The following is a 23,675-nucleotide window of genomic DNA, read 5'->3' on the forward strand; positions in this document are numbered from 1 at the left end:
GTCCATGCTGACCATGGCGCCCACCCATCTAGTTCCAATTTCCTGCATTTTGGCCCATATTCCTCTTAAGTACTGCCCCGGATGTATCTATCCAAGTGCTGCTTAAATGATACTATTGTACCTGCCTCAATCACTTCCTCTGGCAGCTCGTTCCATATACTCATCACCCTCTTGCGTGGGAGAGAAAGTTGCCCCTCGAGTCCCTTTCAAATCTTTCCCCTCTCGCCCTAAATCTATACCCCCTAGTTTTGGACTCTCTTTCCACCCCCCCAACCCTGGGGAAAAGACTGCTACCAGCCACCTTATCTATGCCCCTAATGATTTTATAAACCTCTATAAGATCACCCTCATTCTCCTGGCGAAGCTCTTCCTATTACTTGCATCTTCGAGCCCTGGCAACAACCTAGTAAATCTTTTCTGCACTTTTTCCAGTATAACCGCATCTTTCCTCTAACGGGTGGCCAAAATGTACACAGTACTCCAAGTGTAGCCTCACCAACGACTTGTACAACTGCAACATAATGTCCCAACTCCTATACTCAATGCCATGACAATGAAGGCCGGTGTGCTAAATGCCTTTTTCACCACCCTGTGATGTTGCTTTCAACAAACTATTGACTTGTACTCAAGTCCCTCTGTTCCATTACACTCCCTAGTGCCCTACCATTCATAGTATAGGTCCTATGCTGGTTTGACTTTCGAAGATGCATCACCTCACACATCTATACTGAAATCCATTAGCCATCCTTCTTCCCTAACTGGTCAAGATCCCCCTGTAATCTATGATGACCTTCACTATCAACAACACCTCCTAATTTCGTGTCATCCACAAACTTGCTGATCAAGCCTTGTGCATTTGCATCCGAATCATGTATATAAGTAACAAATAACAAGGGTCCCAATACCGACCCTCTGCAACACACCACTAGTCACTGGCCTTCATTCTGAGAAATAACCTTTAACCACCATCCTTTGCTTCCTACTTCCAAGCCAATTTTGGATCTACCTAACTAGCTCTCCCTGGATTCAATGGGACCTAAACTTCTAGCCCAGCCTACCATGTGGGACCTTGTCGAAGGCCTTGCTAATATCCAACTAGACAACATCCACTGCCCTACCTTCATCTACCTTTTTGGTTACCTCTTCAAAATCACTAAAAGGTTTGTCAAGCATGACCTTCCATGCACAAAGACATGCTGACTCCTCCTAATCAGACTCTGTCTATTCCAAATGTTGGTAGATCCTGTCCCTCAGAATTCCCTCCAGTAACTTGATGTGTTGTTACTGAGGGGTATTTGGGGTTATTATGCAAAGTCCCTTAGCATAGTAGTTGGAGCTTTTCATTTAATGATCTAAAACACACTCCTCACTTTCTTGGTTTATGGCAAACGTTTGCACATTGCATTGAAGAGAAACTTTGTTGGAAACAAAAATGAAATTTCAGTAGAAAAGTTTAAAAATGTCGGTGAGATTTTTCTTTATATACAGTGTAACCCACAATACAGTATTATGTCACAGGAATTTGATTAATTCTTTAACAAACCTTCACTGAATAAGGCATCTAATTGTTTGAAGAGAGTGTTTCATTTTCTTGATCCTGTGGTCTTACAAAAGTATTATTGAAATTATAAATTGCTTTTGAGTACAAATAAGATTGTTTTTATGTAACGATGATCTTGTGATTGCTGTGATAGGAAGCATTATTCTAGGTGTTGAGCAATTTAGAAGAGTGCTGTTGTAAGATTGCTTTGTATTTAAAGGGTTTAGTCACTTCTGTATACATTGTTAACTGCTTCATGTAGACCTGTTCTCTAGTGACGAGTCGTCAATCTCAAGACATTGAGCTATCATTGATTTTTTCCATTTATAAGAAGCACATTCGTTTCAGTATTCTGGAATATGTTTACCATCATCTTGGCAGCTGTGTATTTGGCTGGAGTTGCAGGAAAATGAGAGAGCTCTCTTCCAAAGTGGAATGATTTGTGGCTAAATTCAGTGCATTTTAATTTGGCATTCGAACATCTTGCTGATGGCATGCATACATGTGGTTTAAGGCAGTATCACCACTCTGCTGTTTTATTTCATGCATGCTTAATAGGTCCATTCCTATTTAATATTCAAATGATATCTGAATGAATCTTCTGCAGATGAGTGAACATGGACACTAGTTTAAAGCATCAAGTGAATGTTGTTGTGTCGGCCTTGTTTGAAATAACTTAAAATGTTGCCAAAGACTAATGTTGGAATGTAAGTTTTTAAAACGTTCTTTCATGGAAGCATTTGGGTAAATTCAATTTAATACCTGGCCCTGAAAGGTTAAATTATGATGTGTTGTCTTTTGAATTTAGAAGGATTGAAGGGGGTGATCTATTTGAGCCATTTAAAATTGGTTAATAGAAATCGGTTTTGTATAGTGGTACTACAATGTGCAATCTTTAAAATTGAAGCGAAGTCATTTTAAGGGTGAAATCAGGAAGCCCTTTTACATACATGGATTGGTGGAAAATTGGAATGCACAACAGCGTGCTTTTGGGGTTCTGTAGTTTTGTAGAATGCGGGTCAAAAATGAAGGCCAAAGAAAGATGGCAAAATAGTTAATGAGAGTTGCAATTCAAATTCCCTTGCCGAAAGTGCTCACATTTATTAAGGACATAAGTTTGATTCCTTTAGATGGAGGTTAATGATTTAGATTGCTTTAAATTTATGTGCTTGAATGTTATATTCTCCACCCTTCCATCTAGAAATGGGCATTAGACCAGAAATCTAGAAGTAAGCAATTGGATGAAGACTTGCCATCTGTGGGAGCCTTCATTTTGATGGAAAGCAGGAAAAAGAGTAAAATTAAAAGCATAAGAATTAAATGAATGATAAGTGACAGAAAAACATGGGGCATGGAAAAAGATGACTTAGAAGAAAATGAGATTGGAGTATGATGCAAACAATTTATTATTACACATCAGTTAGATATACCGAAGGAGTGTCTTCCAACACATTCAGACTTGCAATGTGGGGAAAGGAGTGGGGTAGATGGTGCAAGGAATGAAAAAGGAAGGGACAGAAATGAAAATTCTCAAGTATTTGAAAATAGTAGGTTGAGTATTACATGGAACATGGTGACTTCAGAGGAATGTCCCGAGTCTGGTGAATGCATAATACAGGAAATGTATTCTAACATTTAAATAACAGGAGCTTGCTTTTGTAGAACAATGGAAAGAGTTCTCATTCCTCATGGCTTTATTTAGTTTATACGGAAACAGTAATGAGTCCATAAAGTTGCACATTGAGTTAGTCTACCATAATTGAAAAAAAATTAGCTAATAGCATTTCATGAAATGTTTCTTGCATACTGCTACCTTATTCTCTATTGAGCAAGGTAACTGCAATGCTTTCATAATTTTTGATGTATGTAAAGGATTATCAAGTAATACTGCCTTTTGAAAATGTCAGGCACAATCTGCCTAAAACTAGTTAAACATTTCTGCATAAATATTTCAGCAACAGAAAGTACAAGGAAGGAAAGAGCATGTTTGTATAGAATCTTTTGCATGTGGACATCCCACAGCCAATGAAGTACTTTTAAATAGAGTAACCATTACAAATGGAGATGCATAGTAACTAATTGTAGAAGTTAATAATATATTAAAATTGTTCATTCTTGAGACTGTATGAGCAAGATTTTACTTTATTGTGCTATAAAGAGATCTTTTACTCTAATGACAATCTCAGCTAATTAATCTGAGACTTTGAAGTGTTTTCACGAGTATGAAGAAGCTATTAAATAAGCTTTTCTTAATATTTAGAAATTAAACATTGTATATTTGCCTTATGCTGAATATACTCTTCCTTTAAACCAGGAGCCCACATAATTAATTTTTTTTCCAACGGGTTTGGGGTGAAGGGGAGGGGAAATGAGGAAAACAGTTATATGCCAAGCTGGTGTAGTAATGAAGTTACAGACTGAGAGTTGGTTCCTGCAGGGGTACACTTGGCAAGCTTTTGACCACATCAGACCTGTGGCCAGAGGTAATATGGAGATGCTTTTAGAGCTGTGTATAAGCATGAATCTGAATGTGAAATCTGCTCATAAATTTAATGCAAAAAATCAGAAGGGGAAAAATACAAGATGTTACAAGGAAGCACATGACCCTTAAGTAAATATAAAAGTATATTGCTTCTAATGGTGGGGGGCGGGGGCTCACTTTGATTTAGCACTGCTGAGCTTCAGTTTGTTTGCTCTTGTTGGAACTAGATGCTTAGGAAATTTTATGATACTGGTCCATCTGGTGGACTTGTTAGTGATCTGATGCACAAAAGGAATGCCCATCCTCATAATGAGCCACAAAAACAACACGGGTTTGAATGCCTATCTGTGCTCAGTTAGTCATATTATTCCTTGAAGAAATGAGAAAAGTCATTAGTTCTTGATACCCAAAAGCATCAAGAGAAATCTCTGGGCGCCTGAACATCAGGCAAAGATGGGATTGCAGTGGGCTGTGGTGTCATAGTCAAAAGACTTGCTAGTGTGAAAATGATTTTAAAAAATTAATGTATAACCACACCTTGGCTTGCAGTTTCTTAAAATTGTAACTGGTTTTTTTTTGCCTTAGGCATGAAAATGAATGTTGGCAGCCATGAAACTATTATTTACTCACAATAGGTGTGGCACTATAGTATTAAAATTGTACAGTTTTAATGTAAATCAGATTGATGCCAAATAGATGCATTTCAAGATACAGAAAAATATATTTCAAGTTTAATTGAGGAAGTAATATTTCTAGTGGATATATCTGACTTTTTGGTGCAGAGTATATCAAGAAACTTAGGTCAAATAAAAACAAAGGTACCAAGGTAAAGCACTCTATAGAATAAAACCTCAAGGGAAGATGTGGTTGTTAGAGGTTAATCACTTTGGCTTCAGGAGATTGTTGTAGGGGCTCCTCTGGATAGCATCCTGAGCCCAGTTATCTTCAGCTGCTTCTTCAATAACCACTCCTCTATCATGAAGTCAGGATGTTTGTTGATAATTCCACAATATTCAATTGCACTTGCACCTCCTCAAATGATGTAGTCCATGTCTGCAAGCAGCAAGTCCAAGACAATATTCATTTGTGGGCTGACAAATTGTAAGTAACATTGGTACCACAAAAATTTGGTCATCTTTATGTTCAGTGGCATTACCATTATCAGGTAACCCACATCTAGGGTGGAGGGAGCAGGGCTAAATGCCATGTTTTGAAGAGATGGTTGGACCAAGGACACTGCCCCAAGGAGCTCCTGCAGTGATGTCCTGGGGCTGGGATGATTGACCTCTGCCATCTTTATTTGTATGAGATATGACTCCAACCACTGGAGCATTTTTCCTTTGATGGTTGATTTTACCAGGTGCCTTGATGCCACATTTAGTCAAATGCTGCCTTGATGTTCGGGGCAGTCATTTTTGCTCCATCTCTGGAATTTAGCTCTTTTCATGTTTGGATCAACACTGTGATATCTGGGGCTTAGTGGTCCTAACTGGACATCAATGAGTAGGCTATTGATGGGTAAGACAACATAATCAACAACAACTTCCATCACTTTGAGTGAAAATAGACTGATCAATAGGGGGTAATTAATTGGATTGGATTTGTCCTTTTATGAACAGGACATAACCTGGGTAATTTTCAACATGGGGTAGACATTTGTTGAAACTGTACTGGGATAACTTAGCTAGCATAACTAGTTTTGGTAGTTCTGGAGTGCAGATCTTCAGAACTACAGCCATGTTGTTGTTTGGTCCCATAGTCCTTGATGCATCCAATGATCTCAGCCATTTTGTGAGAATGAATTGAATTGCCAAAGTCTGATTTAGAACTATATCGCCATTCCTTCATTGGAGGGTAAAAATCATAGGACTCCTCCCTCAAAAGCACTGTGGGGGTACCTTCACAGGAAGGACTGAAGAGGTTCAAGAGGACTGTTTACCACCACCACCTTGAGACAGAGATAGGCAGTAAATTTTGGTCTTGCCAGTGATGCCCAAGTCAGAAGGAGGGAGGAGTGAAAATGGACAGTTAAGGATGAACAGTAAATGCTGGCCTTGTCAGCAATGCCGTCATCCTGTAAGTAAACTAAAAAGATGTTCAAAACCCATGTAAATTTCTGTCAGCTGCACATACGCATTTGGAATAGAACCGTAGTTAATGAGAGGCAAAGGGTGTTGGGTTTTTATAGATTTAGTATCAAATATAAAGAAATTCAGGCATACTTTAAATCTGGGACTAAATTAACTACACCTGAAACTTTTGTGCTGAATAGATGCTGAACTATCTACATTCTTAAAGGAAATTGTGAATGGTATCGGTACTATAAAATTGGATCTCTGCCTGTCAAATTTTTAAAAGATGGTTATTTCAAGTTGCAAATGTGGCCTGCAGCATGTTGCTTTATTTCTCCTTAGTGCAAGGCTTGGTGATTTGGGAAGAGGGGTCTGATACAATTTTGGCTTGCTGTTTATATGATGAGTCAAACACATATGCACATCTGGACTTGATTAGAACCATTTTTAAGGGACAAACCACACACTGCATGTTCCAACTAGTCTTCAATATCTGTCTTTATTTCAGCACTTTTTAAATCGCATCCATGTAAGTGCAGTTTTAGTGATTTGTCTTAATTTAATTTGTTTATGTGGAGTTTGCTGCTTTCTGTGTGTCAGGACTGACTGAAATCCCCCCCTCCTCTGTTCCTCAAAGTTCCTTATCCATCTGACACTTGGAAAATGTGCTAGTATTGGCACCAGCAATAATGGAATTGGAACCAGCAATAAAGCAGGTAATAATCAGATAACTTGCTAACGAGTGGGCTGTGGAAATGGACTGCAGGTACAAGTGGGAAACGTGCTTCATTAACATCCTCCAGCTTTAAAGAGGAAAAGTGATGAAATTCATGGAAAGAAAAGTATCATTGTGAAACCTGAAATCTAATTTTTAAACTAACTTAACTACAGCTAATTGTTTTGGTACTAGGACATATGTGAAAGTTGAGTAAAATATACTACATTTAGGTGTGCTCTAACCAAACTATAACCATAACAATTTGCATTCGTTGAGGCATTTTTATTAAAGTAAGATTGTATAACTTTTACATCTGTTTTTCTCTCTCATGATCATTGTTTCTCCCTTTATGAAGCCTCAATTTACTGAATTACTCCAATAAGTTATCACAATAAGTCTTGAATGTGATTGCTAAAGAACCAATCAATTCAAAAACACTGGTGAAGATGTGCAAGTTTGATTAAACTTATTTGCCTGACGTCAGCAAAATACCTGAATGATGCACTTAGTGAAGACTGTACCTTCAACAATGAATTCTCATGTTGCTAAAGGAAGGACTGAAGCTTTGTTTCCATTACCCTATTGCTGTGGGATTTGGGTGTTACTATGGCATTAGTGCTATAAGATGTTCAGTGTAAATTTTGCATTTACTGAATGTTATGTTAACAGATTTGTTTGGATACAAGTTAAATATGTGGGATATTCGTTATCTTTTCCTTGCACTAATATACCCATGCAGCTTTGTTTGTTTCATTGGAGTGTTAATAAAATGGCACATCTGCATCTGTTTTGCAAATTTTCCTTTGTCCAATTTTTTTTAGCTATATTTTTGGTATAAACCAATTTAACTAAGAGGAACCAGTATGCAGTCTGGTGTCCAGTTTTAAAGATTGCTTTACTGAAATACAATCTTCCTCTGACATGTCAAGGCTGTGCCAGTCAAATTCACATTGTCTCCTGTGACCAGTGCAAGAAGCAAATGATGTGGTTTAGTTCAGGCAGCTTATCAATTATATTTTAGTTTATTCCCTGAAGTGATGGCCCTTATTAATAAGTTAGGATGTGGGTTGATACAGGCAGATTTTCTGCATTTTCCCGGAGGAAGCATCTGTTAATAAGCAGAGTTGTGAGTTACCCAGGGAATATGCCTCACTGATTTTTTTTCCCATTTAGTTCAAAATTATTTTGCCAAATGTCACTGCAATGTATCTATCAAAACTACATGCAATTGGAATAGCTCTGTGCAGTGCAGCTTTGCTTTGAATGTGGATCTACATGAACTGTGGCGTTTAGCAAAATGGCCATAGTTTTTTTCGTTTTCTGTATTTCAAGGAACTAAATTTTGTAGAGGGGTGTTGTTAACACTGAACAAAAGTGCTGACAGAGTACAAGAAGACTTTAACATTTGTAAAGCGACAAATGAATTTGTACATGAGTAAATTGAGGTGATGAACTTAGATTGGAAAAATAGGAATAATACTGGCAACTAAGGTAAAAGAGCGAAGGATTCAAAAGAAATGATTAGAAGTATCAAAGGTAAACAAAGCATTGAAGGTGCTTTCTAAGTGCTTTCTAAGTATTTTCTAGAGATGGAAAATTTTTAAACTCGAGGTACAGAGGACTGCTCTGTCCATTACATATAAAAGGAATAGAACATGAGAGTATAAAAGATAAAGATGATAACAAAATGGTAAGACTTCAGCCATCAAGAGAACCAGTTAGGGCATTTTATTAAAAGAAGTTTAGAATTGATAGGGTAAAGTGGAGGGATTCTCCCCCAGGTGAAAACATCAAACTCAGTATTGCAAGTAGAAAATAGTTACCAATAAATCCATTGGGATGAAATAATATAGAAAAAACTAATTTACATGAGTGGTTAAATCTATAATGAATATATAAAAAGAACATATATAGTAAGGATGTGAAATCTATAAATGTAGGAAGTGGTTGAGTTAAAACTTGAATGCTTTCAAAGAAAATCTAAAGAGAGAGATAAAAGGTTAGATTGAAAGGATAAGATGATTCAGGAGAAATCCCGATTGGTGGAGCATAAACACTGGAACAGACCAGTTGGCTTTCTTCTTGCTTATTACAAGGTAGGAAGCCATTTGGCTCCCAGCAGAGCAGTCCCATCATACACATTCTTCCTCAGCAATTTCCAAGTAGCTCTGGTACTTATTCTCTTTCACATGCCCATTAACTCCCCTTTGATTCTTTTGGCACTTAGCTACATAAAGGGTAACTTAGAGTAGCCAATTAACCTGCCAGCATGTTGTTGGGATGTAGGAGGAAACCAGAGAACCTGGTCATAAAGAGAACATGTAAACTTTATGCAGACAGCACCAGGGGTCAGGCTTGAACTCCCATCCTTTGAGGGCTGGAGTAGGGTTTGTGTACTGCTTTTCTAACCTGACCCATTTACCAGGTTAGGAGGTGTAGGCATAGATTCATGGCATTATAATTACTGCTCTGTTTATTTATTCAGTGCAATTCTGAAATTACAAATGCAAAGATGTCCAGGTGTATATGGTTTTAAATGCAAAATTCATTGCTGTATAATCCTTCATGGAGTCGTACAGCATGGAAATGGGCCCTTTGATCCAACTTGTCCATGCTGACCAAAATGCCCATCTAAGTGAGTCCCATTCACCTGCATTTAGCCCATGTTCCTCAAACCTTTCCTAGCCATGTACCTATCCAACTGTCTTTTAAATATTGTTATGGTACCTGCCTCAACCACTTCCTCAGCTCATTCCATATACGCACCACCCTCTGCATGAAGAAGTTACCCCAAAGTCCCTTTAAAATCTTTCGCTTCTTACCTCTAAACCTATGCCCTCTCCCTGGGGAAAAGGAGTGTGTGCATTCACCCTATCCATACCCCTCATGAACTTGTACACCTCTAAGGTCACCCCTCAGTCTCTGACTCTCCAAGGAATAAAATCCTAGCCTGCCCAATCTCTCCCTATAACTTCATGTTGTTTGCTTTTAATTCTATCAGTTAATAACGACCATCTCTTCTGCCCTCATCGTAGTGTGAATTCTGGAGACTGACTAGCCTGGGGGAAGATTTCAAGACATTATTGAAGACACATCCTAGCCCTTTATAATGCAAGACATGGGAGCTGATGGGAAGGGGAGTTGAGGCCTCTAAAAAGACTTTTGGCACTAACCTAGAGTTTAAACTTTACACTTTGGCTCTGTTCCCGCAAGCAATTGTAGCAAGAGGTTGTAGGCAAGACTGATGGAAGCAAAACCAGTGGGATCATACTGAGTCAGCCCACCCAATTAGTTCATTTTGTGTGTTATAAATTCTGGAAAAACAAAGTTTGCTACTCCTTTTAAGGTTAAAGCAGAGAAGTCAGCTAATCTCTTATAATGAGGAAAAACATTCCTTTTGATATGACTGCAAATCATTTTTACTTATTGAACTACCTGCACACATTCTTGGAAGGAGAATGACAACCACAGTTGTTGATTGGCCTTTCCTCCCCCATTTTCCATTTGTTATATACAGGATTGTAGTGCACAATGCCTCTGGGCTATTTTGGTTAAACAATAAAATCATTCTGGTGATAATAATATGACAATGGCACATTCTTCTGCAATCCCAAATGTTCCGGAATTGTGGCCTTCCTCGACTAAATGTTAGCTTTGGGATTGAATGAACCAAACTGAGGTAATAAAGTTGAGTTTTATTGTCATATCCCCAAGTGCATGTATGCACAGGTGCAATGAAAAACTTACTTGCAGCACATTACAGGCACATAGCAACATATAAGCAGCATTCACAAAGGGAAAACATAATTAAACAAGTTGTACACAACTTTTACAAGAAGGAACACAATTAGAACAAAAAAAAAGTCCATTTTAGTGCAAAGTGATCAAAGTGGTTGTAGTGTTGCTAAACTGTAGTGACTAGGGTTTTGCCGGTTGGTTCAAGAACTGAATAGTTAAAGAAAATGAACCTGGTGATATGTACCTCCTGCCCGATGGTAGCTGCAAAAAGATGCGTGGCTCAGATGGTGGGGATCTTTGATGATAGATGTTGCCGCCTTGAGGTATCTACAGGAGGCACTGCTACCAGTGGTGGGGAGGGATGTGCCCATGATGTATTGGGCAGAGTCCACCACTCTCTGTGGCTGCTTACATTCCTGTGCATTCGAATTGCTGCACCAGACCATGGTGCAACTAGTCAGGATACTTTCAACGTTACATCTGTAGAAGTTTGTTAAGTATTCGGTGACAAAACCTATCTCCTGGTTTTGAAGCATGAAATTTCATTCTTATTGACCAGATGGAAATAGTTTTGATATTCACGTAGTTATTAAAAAATAAAATGACTAAGACTTTAGTTAAATTGACCTTGGCTAATATACAACCGACATAATCCTATCAGTCATTTATTTGCTTATGTGTGATGCAAGATCTAAGATTATGCATGTAGTGTGAAAGAAATGCTGGACCCCAGCAGCGGACAGTAGCACACGTTTTCCATGGTTAAAGTATCCTTCCATGGAATGTCTTTGAATTCATCCTCAGTTTGCTAATGCTTACTCTAAGCAGCAAAAATCTATTATTTGGTACTTGCAAATTACACCTCATTTCCCTTCTCGTGTACCAGGTTAACTGGCACTCTGTTTACATTTGTTTTATTCCACTTGACAGCTAACTCTCCTCTGTCCACTTTCATTAATTCATCTGTGGGATTTGGGCTATACTGGCGAGAGAAAAGTTTATTGCTCACTTCTAATTGCCTCCTATACAAGGTAACCTCTTAAAAGGATATTGGTAGTTCGAGTCACTGAACTTGCTGTTGGTAGTGGCTGAAATCTTGTCAAGCTAATTAGTTAGTTCATTTGTGGTTGTTTTGGATATCACTCACAGGTAAAGGTTATTTAGGTGAGATTTTGGCATCCAGCAATTGTAATGACCAACTGTGAATGTTAATGTTTCGTAGTACTTTTGTGCAATGTAGTGGTTTCAGAAAAATTCTGTTGATACATCGCTTGTATCTTAATTTTTGGAGGAGAAAACTTCAGTGGGGGGGGAAAAAACATTGCCAAGTCTGTCTTAATATTTGTAATTATTGAGTTGTATATTGTTGGATACTTTAAATTAATGAAAAGCACACAATTGTATAAAACTGCTTGATTTCATTGTGTGGTGAATGAGAATGGAATGTCAAATGTGTGTTAAATGTATTCTGGAAGAGTGGGTGCTAATCCTGTTTTGCTGTGTAATTGGATGGATTGAACCTCATTCAAAATAGTGGTTTTAAAACTGCCGATGGAATTTAGGATGTAGTTATTTTGTGCAGCTATTACAGTCAATTATTATTCTCTACTACATTAGTGTCAGCTTGCACTGCATGAAGCATTATGGAAAAGATGTAGAATAACTTTATGAAAGTTCCATTTCATTCTTGTGTATATATAAAAAAATTTAAAGTTTGCACTCTTAGTGATGTTTACTATGTCAGAGTGTTTAATTCTTGCCTTTTTCCTCATACAAAAACAGTTTAGGATCTGATGCTAGCTTAATCTCCTAACCTAAGCAGATATGCTTTGTCAGATCTCAACAATGATTTTGTTTGCAGTTTCATCCTTTTCTCTTAATGTATAATCTTTTTGTTCAATTGAAGTCAGTGAGTTGAAACAATAATTATTCTTATTCAGGTTAGCAGTACTGATATTTCAAAATGACTTAAAGTGAACTGCTTTGGCATGCTGCTGTGATTTTGTAAATCTGTGCCTCAGTTAAGGCTCCAGCATTTCATTTCTAGTGGCTAGTTTAGAGGTGAGAGTTTGGCTTTGTTAATTGGGAGTAAAACAGGCCAAGAGTTTGGTAGCTTGACTCCTGTGTACTATAGATTCTTATCTCTGATTAAATTCTGAGTGCAAGCTCCACTCTTGGGTTTGGAGAGTATAATGGCATTAACACAGTACAATACTGCAGTTATTTTGTCTTGTTGGCATGCTGTCATTCAGGCAAGAGATTAACTCAGATGGATGTGAAAGGTTGATTATTTTTAAGACATTCAATCATAGCAGGACATGGGAAAGTTCGATTACTTACTCCTCCTTCCTGTAGCAAAGGTTATTCGATAATTATGGGACCATATCAACATTTGATCATTTGAATGATCTGCAGAAAAAGCATTTTTTCCAAAGCATGTTCCCTTCATTCTGCGCACTTGAGAAGAGATATGGGATACCTGTTCGAGTGCCTCAACTAATTATGTTTAAGCTAGTTTCTGCTAAGTATATAGGTGTGCCCCATGTGGCTGTCTTGTGCTTTGACACTTCCCCTAATAATGTGGCTGAACTTGGAACATGCTGTGTAGCTGTGTTATAAACTGCTTCGTGCCATCCCTCCTGCTTGTCAAAAAAAAATCCTTGCCCTTTTTATTTGATCCCTTTTCTGTAATTCAGTGCTATGTGTTTTCTTTTTTCCTGTATTGAAAGAATCTCATGAGTTAATATACCTATTGAAAATCACTTTCAGTCAATTGCCCTCTCTCCCTCTTCCTGAATACACAAATGTTTGCATTATGGGGATTTTTATGAAAGAATATTGAAGTTACCCCATCATCCTGCTTTAGAATTGGATCAGCAATTCCAACAGAACAAGTTCTCTGGCTTTCAGAGGATACTATAGTCAGTTTCCAATTTGTGCTGTGAACTGAAAATTAGGGAGCTTTTCTTTCAGCTAAAAAGCACGTACATCTGTATATGAGGACATACAGCTGTGGAGAAAGCTTTTAATTTAGTGGCCACAAAATCTATTTTTAAGCATTTTTATCTTTATTCTTTTGAACTTGCTAGACATGTAATTGCAGTGCAGAACTTCTGAAAGCTGTTATGCAAAGGATGTGTTAGACCAGCATTGGTTTGTAGAATTTTTATTTATTTGCATTTAAAACCTAAGATGATTCTTGTATTTTGTCTTGTCAGGCAAGTGGTGGTTGAAGGCTCCCTTCCCCATCCATTCGCTTTAACGCTGTTTGGAGACACTTTGTATTGGACAGACTGGAACACGCATTCTATTCATGCATGCAATAAATACACTGGAGAGTATCGGCGGGAGGTGCACAGCAATATTTTCTCTCCCATGGATATTCATGTCTTTAACCAACAGAGACAACCTCATGGTATGTATGTAGTTGTTTCTCAATTGGTATGTCTAGATAAAATAAAAAAAATGGTATGTTGATATCTTCTGACAGTTTTAAATTGATGAGCCATTTTAACCCACAGTGTAATCATGCCAAACAATTCAATCCTATAATTAATCCAACATTGCATTTACTCAGTAATTAAACTTCATGGCCTTTAAGGGTATGTATGATGATGATATGTGGAACAACAACTCTCTGTGTAGGTCCTCTATATTTTTTTGCACCTTTTAAGTAAAATGACTCCAGTATCTATTTACCTGATGTATTTGTGGATAATTGTCTTGGAGCTGTTTGCCATTAAAGAAAAGCTTGCATTTATAAAGTGCCTTCCTTGATCTCAAAGATGTACCAAAGTACTTCACAGCCAATAGTGGTTTTGAAGTGTAGGCACTGTCTTATGTTAGAATTGATAACCATGTTACAGCTGCCTGTAATGCTTGTGTTACAATAACCATTATATTGTAGTGAAAGGAGAATGATCTGTGAGAAGAGGAGAGACTACTGATTGCATATGTAATCATAATGCTGCTTCTGTGCTTTGTGAATTTAGAAGAGTTATTGTTAGTGTTTTCATGCTTGGAATTAATTTTCAAAAAATTTAAAATGCTGATTTTTTTTACATGAACAGCTGCTCACCTGTTAGGTTGAAAATTTGGAAATCCAATCAATTGGAAATTTAAGAGTTCAAAATATGATTTATTCTCATTATAGTTGGTAAATGGAGCATTGACTTTTTCTGTAGTTCAGGTAGACAAATAGACATACTCAAAATAACAAACACAGTGTTTAGAGATTCCTACTATCCAGAGCTCCACTTTTGTGAGACCCATTCAGAGTTGATGTCTGGTAACCACCAACCTATGTTTCCCCCGTCCTGCTCCAGCATGATTATTGGAAACAGTCCTGTGGCTGGATCCCTATTTTCAACCTGTACTTCTGCCAAACACTGGGTACTGCTCCATTTTGATACCCATCAGGGGTCTTATGCTGTTAAGCTTCAGACACTGGGCAGAGTACTGACAAAGTTGCAGGGCCCCAATCTAGTTGTGCCAGTTTCCAAAAAACTATTCTCATGCTTCCAAAAACTAAATTTGCCTTTACCAGCCAAAACAATCCCCCAAACCGTCAGCTCCATCAAGCTCCCCAGTTAATGCATCTGATTGCCATTCCCCAGACTCTGAGGTCCAGTATTTCTGGTGAGAAACAACATTGAATTAAAACTGACAGCAACATCTGGAATACACAAATGCAAGGGTATTAAGGAAATCTACAAGTTGCTTTTAGTGATTCCCTGCCCTTCCATGAGGTACAACAGTTTAGTCTTCTCCAATGTCATCTTTAAAAAAGCACCAAATGAACTAGAACTTGTCCGGTTAACATTTCTGCACGATATTTAACTGAGTTTTTGATGCTGTACTAGGCCATAATTACTACCAAACAATCTCTCTGGCCCTAAAAATATTAAATCTCAATGTGTACATTTTCATTCCCTCATAACTATTTCAAATTTTGTGGTTTAAAATAAAATAAAGATTCACTTGGAATTTTTTATGTTTGTAAGATAAATTGTACTAATTGTGGTTTGCTGTATGAAAATTATTTAATATAATATAGACTTCTCAGCTTGCTCAATAACATTCCTGTTGCTGTACACTATGTATCCCTTCGAACTGGCACTTCATATCAGAAAAGGCAGTACTCTTGCCAGAGAGAGCCAAATCTTTATAAGCAGCAAAACCTGGACCCAGATTTTTATCTTCATAGTATATTTTATTATTTTATATCCATTTTAGAAATGTATGTTTATTTTTAAAATTAATTTTGTTTGTTAAGGCATTGTCTGCAAAATTATGGGTAAAATTCAAACACAGTCATTGGAATGCTTTTTTTTAAACATGTAATTTGACTTGGTTGCTGTGCAACTGGTATCTTCATGCTATATCCAGGATGGCATACCATTGTAAAATAGTGACTCCTTGACCTTGCCACAAGCTGGCTGTATGCTGAAAGTAATGTGAAACCATTCATTTCCTGTACTTGGGGTTACACTCTTTTTTAGAGCTCCTAACATTCTTTAACAGTGTAATCTCAGGAAAAACGAGCTAAGGTGGACCAACCACACCTTAGTAAGACATTTGTGATGTGCCACTTCAAAACTCAGTTATTCGCATCCCAAAATAAAACAATTGTTATTTTTAAGGATAAACTTGACAAAATGAAGTATTTCTGTCTGATATTTCTTGAGGGTGGAATACTAAGGCAAAGAGGATGAATTAAAGACTGAGAAGAAAAGACTATCACAAGAAATTAAGAAATAGTGACTGGAAGTTTATGAAAGATATGCATAGGTATTAGAAGGGAATTCCAGAATTTTGGACACTGATCATTTTAAGATCTGATGGCGGCAACCGGGAAGGAAGAGGAGGATGAACAGAAGGATGGAATTGTATGTTAAGTCAGAGGGAATTTAGAGGGAGAAAGTATAGATGGTGAGGGAAATAACTTCAGTGGATTTTTAAAAATTTATGGATCAGATGGATTATAAATTAATAGCAGCTGGGAACATGATGTTATGTGCATGTGTGTCGATGCATTTATGTTATGTCTGCCGTTCCAGTTCAAAAGATGCTGGGCTATGATTAACCTAAATTCAAATGGCCGTGAGAACAGGGTACGTAGTCTTAGTGAAGCTGAAGCACACTGAATTATCATTCTATCCAAAAACTATTAACAATTCTTCAGATATTTGAGGGAAAATGCATAATTGCATCCACTCTTTTTTGGTGTAAAGAGTAAAAACGGCTTGTCTGAGCACAAGTTGAAAATATTTGTTTTTTTGAGAATTGTTTTGTGATCGAGTGAAATGTGTGCACCTTCAGGTAAATGGTGTGTAACTGTTCCAATAAATATTCCTTAAATGGAAACTTTACACATTTACCAAAAAGAAAGCAAAATTTCTAATAATTGAAATCCTGCAGTAAGTTTGTTAAAATTGTTACTTTAAACTTTGCATCCATGTCGAAGATATTTGTTCTTGCGATATTACTAAAGCATAAAAGTTCCCAATCAGCAAGAGAGGAGCTATTCTTTTCATTCTGATCCTCACTGATGCTCAAGTTAAGAAATTAGCTATTCAGAACTGGAAATGGTAACAAGGTCATTTCCTGTCTTCAAAATCTGTAAATGTCCCTTCCTTCTATGTAATGGACATTAATGAAAATTCAAATCCATTCGTAAAATGAGAAGAACTGATTTAACACTGGAGAAATTTACATTCTCATTCTATAGATATAGAACAATGCATAATTGGGACATGAAGCAAGTTGCTGGAATTCTTATCATCGCTCTTTAAGTAAAGTTACTTGTCAGATTTTGATTCTAGTTGCATTGTTAGTTATTTAATCATGTTTGTGCATTGAGTTGTGTTCTGGTACATGATCATCTTTGTGGTGGATGATCACAAGTGCATAGTTTTCACAGGTGTTTTTGATTTCTGGAAGACTTAGCCAAAATTTGATCTAACTTCATCTGCTTTTTCAAGAAAAAAAATAGGCACCAGATAATAGAAATTGTGCCAGCTTGAGAGTTGGAAAATTTGGATAGAGCAAGCAGTGCTCTCACAGAATTGTAGGCATAAGTGTTTCTGCTGTTGGAGTATTTTGGAACATCTAAATGTAGTGTTGCAAGATGACAGGAAAGACAGAGATTTGACCCACTTGCTGGAAAGGATTTGAGTGGAAGCCAACTTCCTCCAACAGTGAAACAGTGAGGAAAGGAAAATTTGATGAATCCCTTTCCCAGAATGTACTGTGCTTCCTGGCAACTATTTCAAAGTGGGATTAATAGTGCTTACGAAACAGATAAAAATAGTACATGATTTGGGGAGAGGCAAAAGACGAGCAGTAAGGGGATGGAAATCTTCTGTAGCCAGAGCTAGAATAATGCTGGAATACACCAGATTTGTGACAAGAAGTGCTAAAACTGAGATTTCTGCTCATTGTTTACTAAATTGAGAGTTGGCAGAAGAGTGAAAATGAGAAAACAGTTTTTGCTTCTACCCTAAAATCCAGAAAGCTTGGAATGGTAGGTGAATCAGCTTAGAATGTCTTTGGCTACCTTGTAAGCATTAGAAGCTTGGGAAAAACCTTTCTTCCCTACACAGGGGAATGAGCTTGGCCAGGTGGTGGAAGTTTCAGTGGGGGAGAATTTTGGGAACAGTGATCATAATTCCATAAGTTTTAAGATAGTTAGGGATAAGACTGGTCCTTGGGTGAAAGTGCCAAATTGGGAGAAGGCTAATTACAACAACACCAGGCAAGAATGAGGGAAAGTAGATTGGGAGTGGCTGTTTGAGGGTAAATCTGCATCTGACACAAGGGAGTCTTTCAAAGGTCAGCTGGTTAGAGTTCAGGATGTTCCTGGGAAAATGAAAGATAAGGATAGCAAGATTCAAGAGCCTTGGACAACGCAATATTGTAAATTTAGTCTAAAAGAAAGGAAGCATATGTAAAGTTTAGAAAGCTAAAATCAGATAAGGCCCCTGAGGAATATGAAGGGAGCAGGAAAGAATTTAAACAAGAAATTTGGAGTGGTAAGAGGCCATGAAATGGCCTTGGCAAGTAGGATTAAGGAGAATCCCAAGGCAGTTTATACATATAAAGAGCAAGAAGGAAGCTAGAGGAAGGGTAGTCCACTCAAGGACAAAGGATGGAATTTATGCATGCAGTCAGAGGAAGTGGGTGAGGTCCTTAATGAGTACTTTGTTTTGGTATTCATAAAGGTGAAGGACATGGATGATCGGGGGAGGGGTATGTTGATATTCTAGGAAATGTTGATATTAGGAAGGTGGTGGTGTTGGTTACCTTTAAAGTTATTCAGAAGGATAAGTCCCCAGGGCCTGATGGGGATCTATCTGATGATACTAAGGGAGGCAAGAGAGCAGATTGCTGGGGTCTTGACAAAGATTTTTGTATCCTCTTTAACCATGGGCAAGATCCCAGAAGACTGGAGAATAGCCTGTGTTCTTTTTTTTTCACATGGCAACAGGGATAATCCAGGAAATTATAGGCTGGTGAGCTTCACATCAGTGGTAGGGAAATCTTTGGAGAAGATTCTCAGGGACAGGATTTACTTGCATTTAGAAAAGCAGGGATTTATTTGGCATCGGCAGCATGGCTTTGTGCAGGGTAGGTCCTGGCTCTCAAATTTGATTGAGGTTTTAGAGAAGGTGGCAAAGATGATTGATGAGGGTAGGACAGTGGATGTTGTCTACATGGATTTTTAGTAAAGCATTTGACAAGGTCCTCACAGTAGGCTGGTTCAGAAGATTAAGTCACATGGGATCAATGGTGAGCTGGATACAAAATTGGCTTGGTCATGGAAGACAGAGGGTAGAGGTGGGATTTTTTTTGACTGGTGGTCTGCGACCAGTGGTGTTCTGCAAGGATCAGTACTGGGAGCTCTGTAATGTATATAAATGATGTGGATTAAAAATGTAGGTGGTCTGATTAGTAAGTTTGCAGATGACATGAAAATTGGTGGTGTTTAGATAGGTAGGAAGGTTGTCAAGGTATATAGCAGGATCTAGGTTAGTTGGAAATTTGGGCAGAGAAATGGCCGATGGAGTTTAATCTGGACAAGTGTGAGGTGATGCAAGAGGATAGTATATAATAAATGCTAGTACCCTCAGCAGCGTTGATGTACAGAGGGATCTTGGGCTGTAAGTCCATAGCTCCCTGAAAGTGGCAACAAGTAGAAAGAGTGGTAAAGCATGCTTGCCTTCATTGGTCGGGGCATTGAGTATAAAAGTTGGCAAGTCATGTTGCAACTGTATAAATCTTTGGTTAGGCCACATTTGGAGTATTGTGTGCAGTTCTGGTTGCCACACTAAAGGAAGGATGTGGATGCTTTGGAGAGGCTGCAGAAGAGGTTCACCAGGATGTTGCCTGGATTGGAATTTATCAGCTATAAGGAGAGGTTGGACAAACTTGGATTGATTTTTCCAGAGTGTGGGAGGCCGAGGGGTGACCTTTTTTATGTTTCAATAATATTGCCTCTCAGTCTTCTTAACTCCAATGTGTACTATTTCCATCCCTTTCTGCATAGGGCAACCATTCCATAACTGGGATTGCATTAGCGAACCTTTTCAGAGCCACCTCCAGTGAAATAATATCTTTCCTCAGCTTTTGCCTTTCAACCTTTTTTCTTTCAACTTGATAACCTCCACAATTCCTTGGTTGGTTCATCCTTCATTTGGTTCATCCTTCGTTTGGAATCTTCTTTACTGGGATACATTTTTACTGTGTGCCATGAATTACCTCCTTAAATGTCTGCCACTGCTTGCCTCCCTTTTTTTCGGGCTAGTTTATCAGCCCAGTCTGACTCTATTCCCATGCCATTGTAATACCTCTGACGAAAAGGGGGGGGGGGGGGGGTGGGGAAGAAGTTTGTGTGGGTGAGTGGGAAGGGTAATGTAAGTAATGGAACAAAACTCGATATGAAGCACCAAGTTGAAATACACAATTGAATGTGTCGGTTTGTTTTCTTCAGTTCAAGCACCTGCTTTTTCTTTTAGCTTATCCTCCCAGCTCTGGTATATAATTTTATTAATTACAGTTGGTGAGCTGAGAGTGCTTTTGTCATAATGACTTGCTTCTAAGTTGTTTTACATGTAGTGAGAAATTATCAATAAAAACAACACAAGTTTCAAATGTTACCTGGTTTAAGATAACACCTGTTATATTTTCATGCCTTTTGTTTTTAAAAAAAGAGTTGCATTACAAAATAATTCAAGTATACATTAGCTTGCATTAAAAACCTTGATTCATTCATGGGATGGGTAGCTCTGGCAAGTATCGCTATCCTTAATTGTTCATCAAGTACTGGCTTACTAGGCCACCTCAGAAGCTACTGAACATAAACCAAATGCTGTCAGCCATGAGTCACATGTAGGCCAGCCCGACAAAGATTTCCTTCCCTAAAGGACCCAAGTGTACCAGGTGGGTTTTTCTCACAGCAATTAGGTAGTTTCATGGTCACTATTATTTGGGTATGTTTTTATTCTGCACCTAATTAAGTGCAAGTGAATTCCCCACTTGCCTTGGTGGGACTCGGTTGTGGCTCTGGATCAGGTTTGTGGATGCATGTCCTGTAATCCATCCACTGTGCTACCATAGCCAATCTTTAATATGTACGTAACTTAAAATATATGTAAAATCTGAGGCACAATTGGTTTACGATGTTTTAGCAATAAAAACTGCTTTAGTGAAAAGTTGAAATGAAATGTATTAACATTCACAACTTTTTGCTTATCCAATCAGCAACAAATCCCTGTGGAAGCAATAATGGTGGTTGTTCCCACTTGTGCCTGATGTCTCCAATCAAACCATTTTTTCATTGTGCTTGCCCAACTGGAGTCCAGCTGTTAGAAGATGGAACAAAGTGTAAAGATGGTACGTTATATATATATTTTTTTAAAATATTTTGGGGAAAAAAATAAAGCATTACCTCCAAGGCACACATTTTGGCTTGCTTTCAAGCATATTTGGATCATTGTCAAGACCTTTTCTTAAAAAGTTAGGTCCAGATTCTCCAATTCTTCTGGGATATAAATGTAGCAAATTCAAAGTTCATCGTCTGATCTATTTTACTTGATTTATCATTGGGTTGAATAATAAGATAGTTGGGTGCTTCTGATAAGGTTCATGTGCCCTTGTAGGTCCTTTTCCAGCTGCTGCAAATAATATTTGTTTTATGGAGGTGCTGATTATCCCAAACTGTGAGAATTTAAAAAAAATTCATAGTTTATAAAGTGCTGTATCAATTAGCTGTTTTGCCTGTGCAATAATGAGCACATAATTTTTTTGTTTTTGATGTGTAATCATTGTTACTAAATCATGATTCTCTTACATTTCAAGATCACACCAGGAACTGACATTATTGGATATTCCAAATGTGAAGCATTTTAAAATCAGTACTCTGTGCATTGTTTTGGGTGGGGAAATTTGAGTGCAGGATTTAAGCATTCACCTAAGTACACTAGTTTTAAAATGTTCAAAACACAGCTTCCCAGAAAGATGCTTTCAATTAGCATAATGAAAATCTTTTGAGGCTGACTCTTCAGAATGTAAAAGATTCTGTTCCATTGACCAATATATCTGCTTTGGAGCAGGTGTTGCAATGCTGAGTGTGGGTTCAACAACCTTCCCAGTTCTATATTTTAATAACCATAAAGCTCAGCAAATCTTCACTGGTATTAAGCATGCTGATTACAGTGCAGTAAAAAGATCAGTGTCCAGAACTGAGATGATGTTGCCCAATCAAGTTGGTCCTAAATGAATACTTCTCATCCGTATTCACCGAGGAGAAGGACATGGTGGATAGTGAGTCCAGGGAGGGATATGTTAATAACCTGGTGGTTATCAGTATTAAGAGAGTGGCACTGTTAGATGTCTCAGAATGCATAGGAGTTGATAAATCTCCAGGGTTGGATAAAATTCATCCCAGAATACTGTGGGGAAACAAGGGAGGAGAGAGCTGAGGCCCTGACAGAGATTTTTGCTTTTGCATTTACCAGAGTTGAGGTGCCAGAAAATGTTGTTCCTTTATTTAAGAAGGGCAGCAAGGATAAGCCAGGTAACTACAGGCCAGTCGGATGTAGGAAAATTATTGAAGAAAATTCTAACGGGCAGGATTTATGTACATTTGGAAATGCAGGGTCTGATCAGGAAAAGTCAGCATGGCTTTGTGCATGGGAAATACTGATTTGATTGTTTTTTTTGAGGAGGTAACAAAGGGAATTGATGAAGGCAGGATGATAGATGTTAGCTCTGTGGAGTTTAAAGTGCATGACAAGGTCCAGAAAGTTATGGTGTGTGTGATCCAAAGCAAGCTGGCTAACTATATCCAAAACTGGCTTAGTGATAGGATGCAGAGAACAGTGGTGGAAAGATGTTTTTTTGATTGGAAATCTGTGACCAGTAGTGTACCATAGGGATCAGTGCCGGGACTCTTGTGATATATATTAATGACTTGAATGTGATATGTACATATCGGATAGAAAGTTGGGCAGAGCATCAACAGGTGGAATTTAATCCTGACAATTACAAGGTAATGCATTTTGGGAAGTCAAATAAGGCTAGGACATGCACAGTAAGTGGTAAAGCACTAAGGGATGCTGATGAATTCAAGTGCATAGTTCCCTGAAAGTGGCAACACAGGCTGATAGGGTGGTGAAGAAGGCATTATGGCAGGCTTGCCTTCATTGGTCAGGGCATAGAATATCAGAGCTGGAACATTATGTTGCAATTTTATGAAACACTGGTAAGACTTCTCTTGGAGTATAACATGCAGTTCTGTTTGCCACACTATAGAAAAGATTTGTTTGTGCTTGAGAGATTGCAGAGGAGATTCATCAGGATGTTATCTGGATTTAAGGACTTTTGTTATGGGGAGTGATTGGATAGGCTGGACTTATTTCCTCTGGAGAGAAGGGGGCCAAGAGGTGACCTAATGGAAATATACAAGATTGAGGCATAGATAGAGTAAATGGTCAAAATTTTTCCCATGATAGGGGTACCAAAAACAAGGGGGCATAGGTTTGAGATGAGAGGAAGGAATTTTAAAGGAGACATGAAGGGTAATTTTTTTTACACAGTGGTTGATATCTGGAGTGCACTGCCAAA

General features: G+C 38.0%; 1 protein-coding gene across 2 annotated transcripts in view; it reads left to right on the plus strand.

Moving 5' to 3' along the window:
- lrp6 (low density lipoprotein receptor-related protein 6) overlaps positions 1-23,675 on the plus strand; it is a 126,654-nt gene that overhangs the window by 57,419 nt on the left and 45,560 nt on the right. For both annotated transcript variants that reach the window (XM_052030618.1, XM_052030617.1), the window contains 2 exons: positions 13,769-13,965; positions 21,312-21,443. In XM_052030618.1, the coding sequence (XP_051886578.1) occupies positions 13,769-13,965; positions 21,312-21,443 (329 nt within the window). The remainder of the gene's footprint in view (positions 1-13,768; positions 13,966-21,311; positions 21,444-23,675) is intronic.

The sequence above is a fragment of the Pristis pectinata genome, chromosome 15, assembly GCF_009764475.1.
Source record: "Pristis pectinata isolate sPriPec2 chromosome 15, sPriPec2.1.pri, whole genome shotgun sequence".
In the NCBI taxonomy this organism is placed as follows: Eukaryota; Metazoa; Chordata; class Chondrichthyes; order Rhinopristiformes; family Pristidae; genus Pristis; species Pristis pectinata.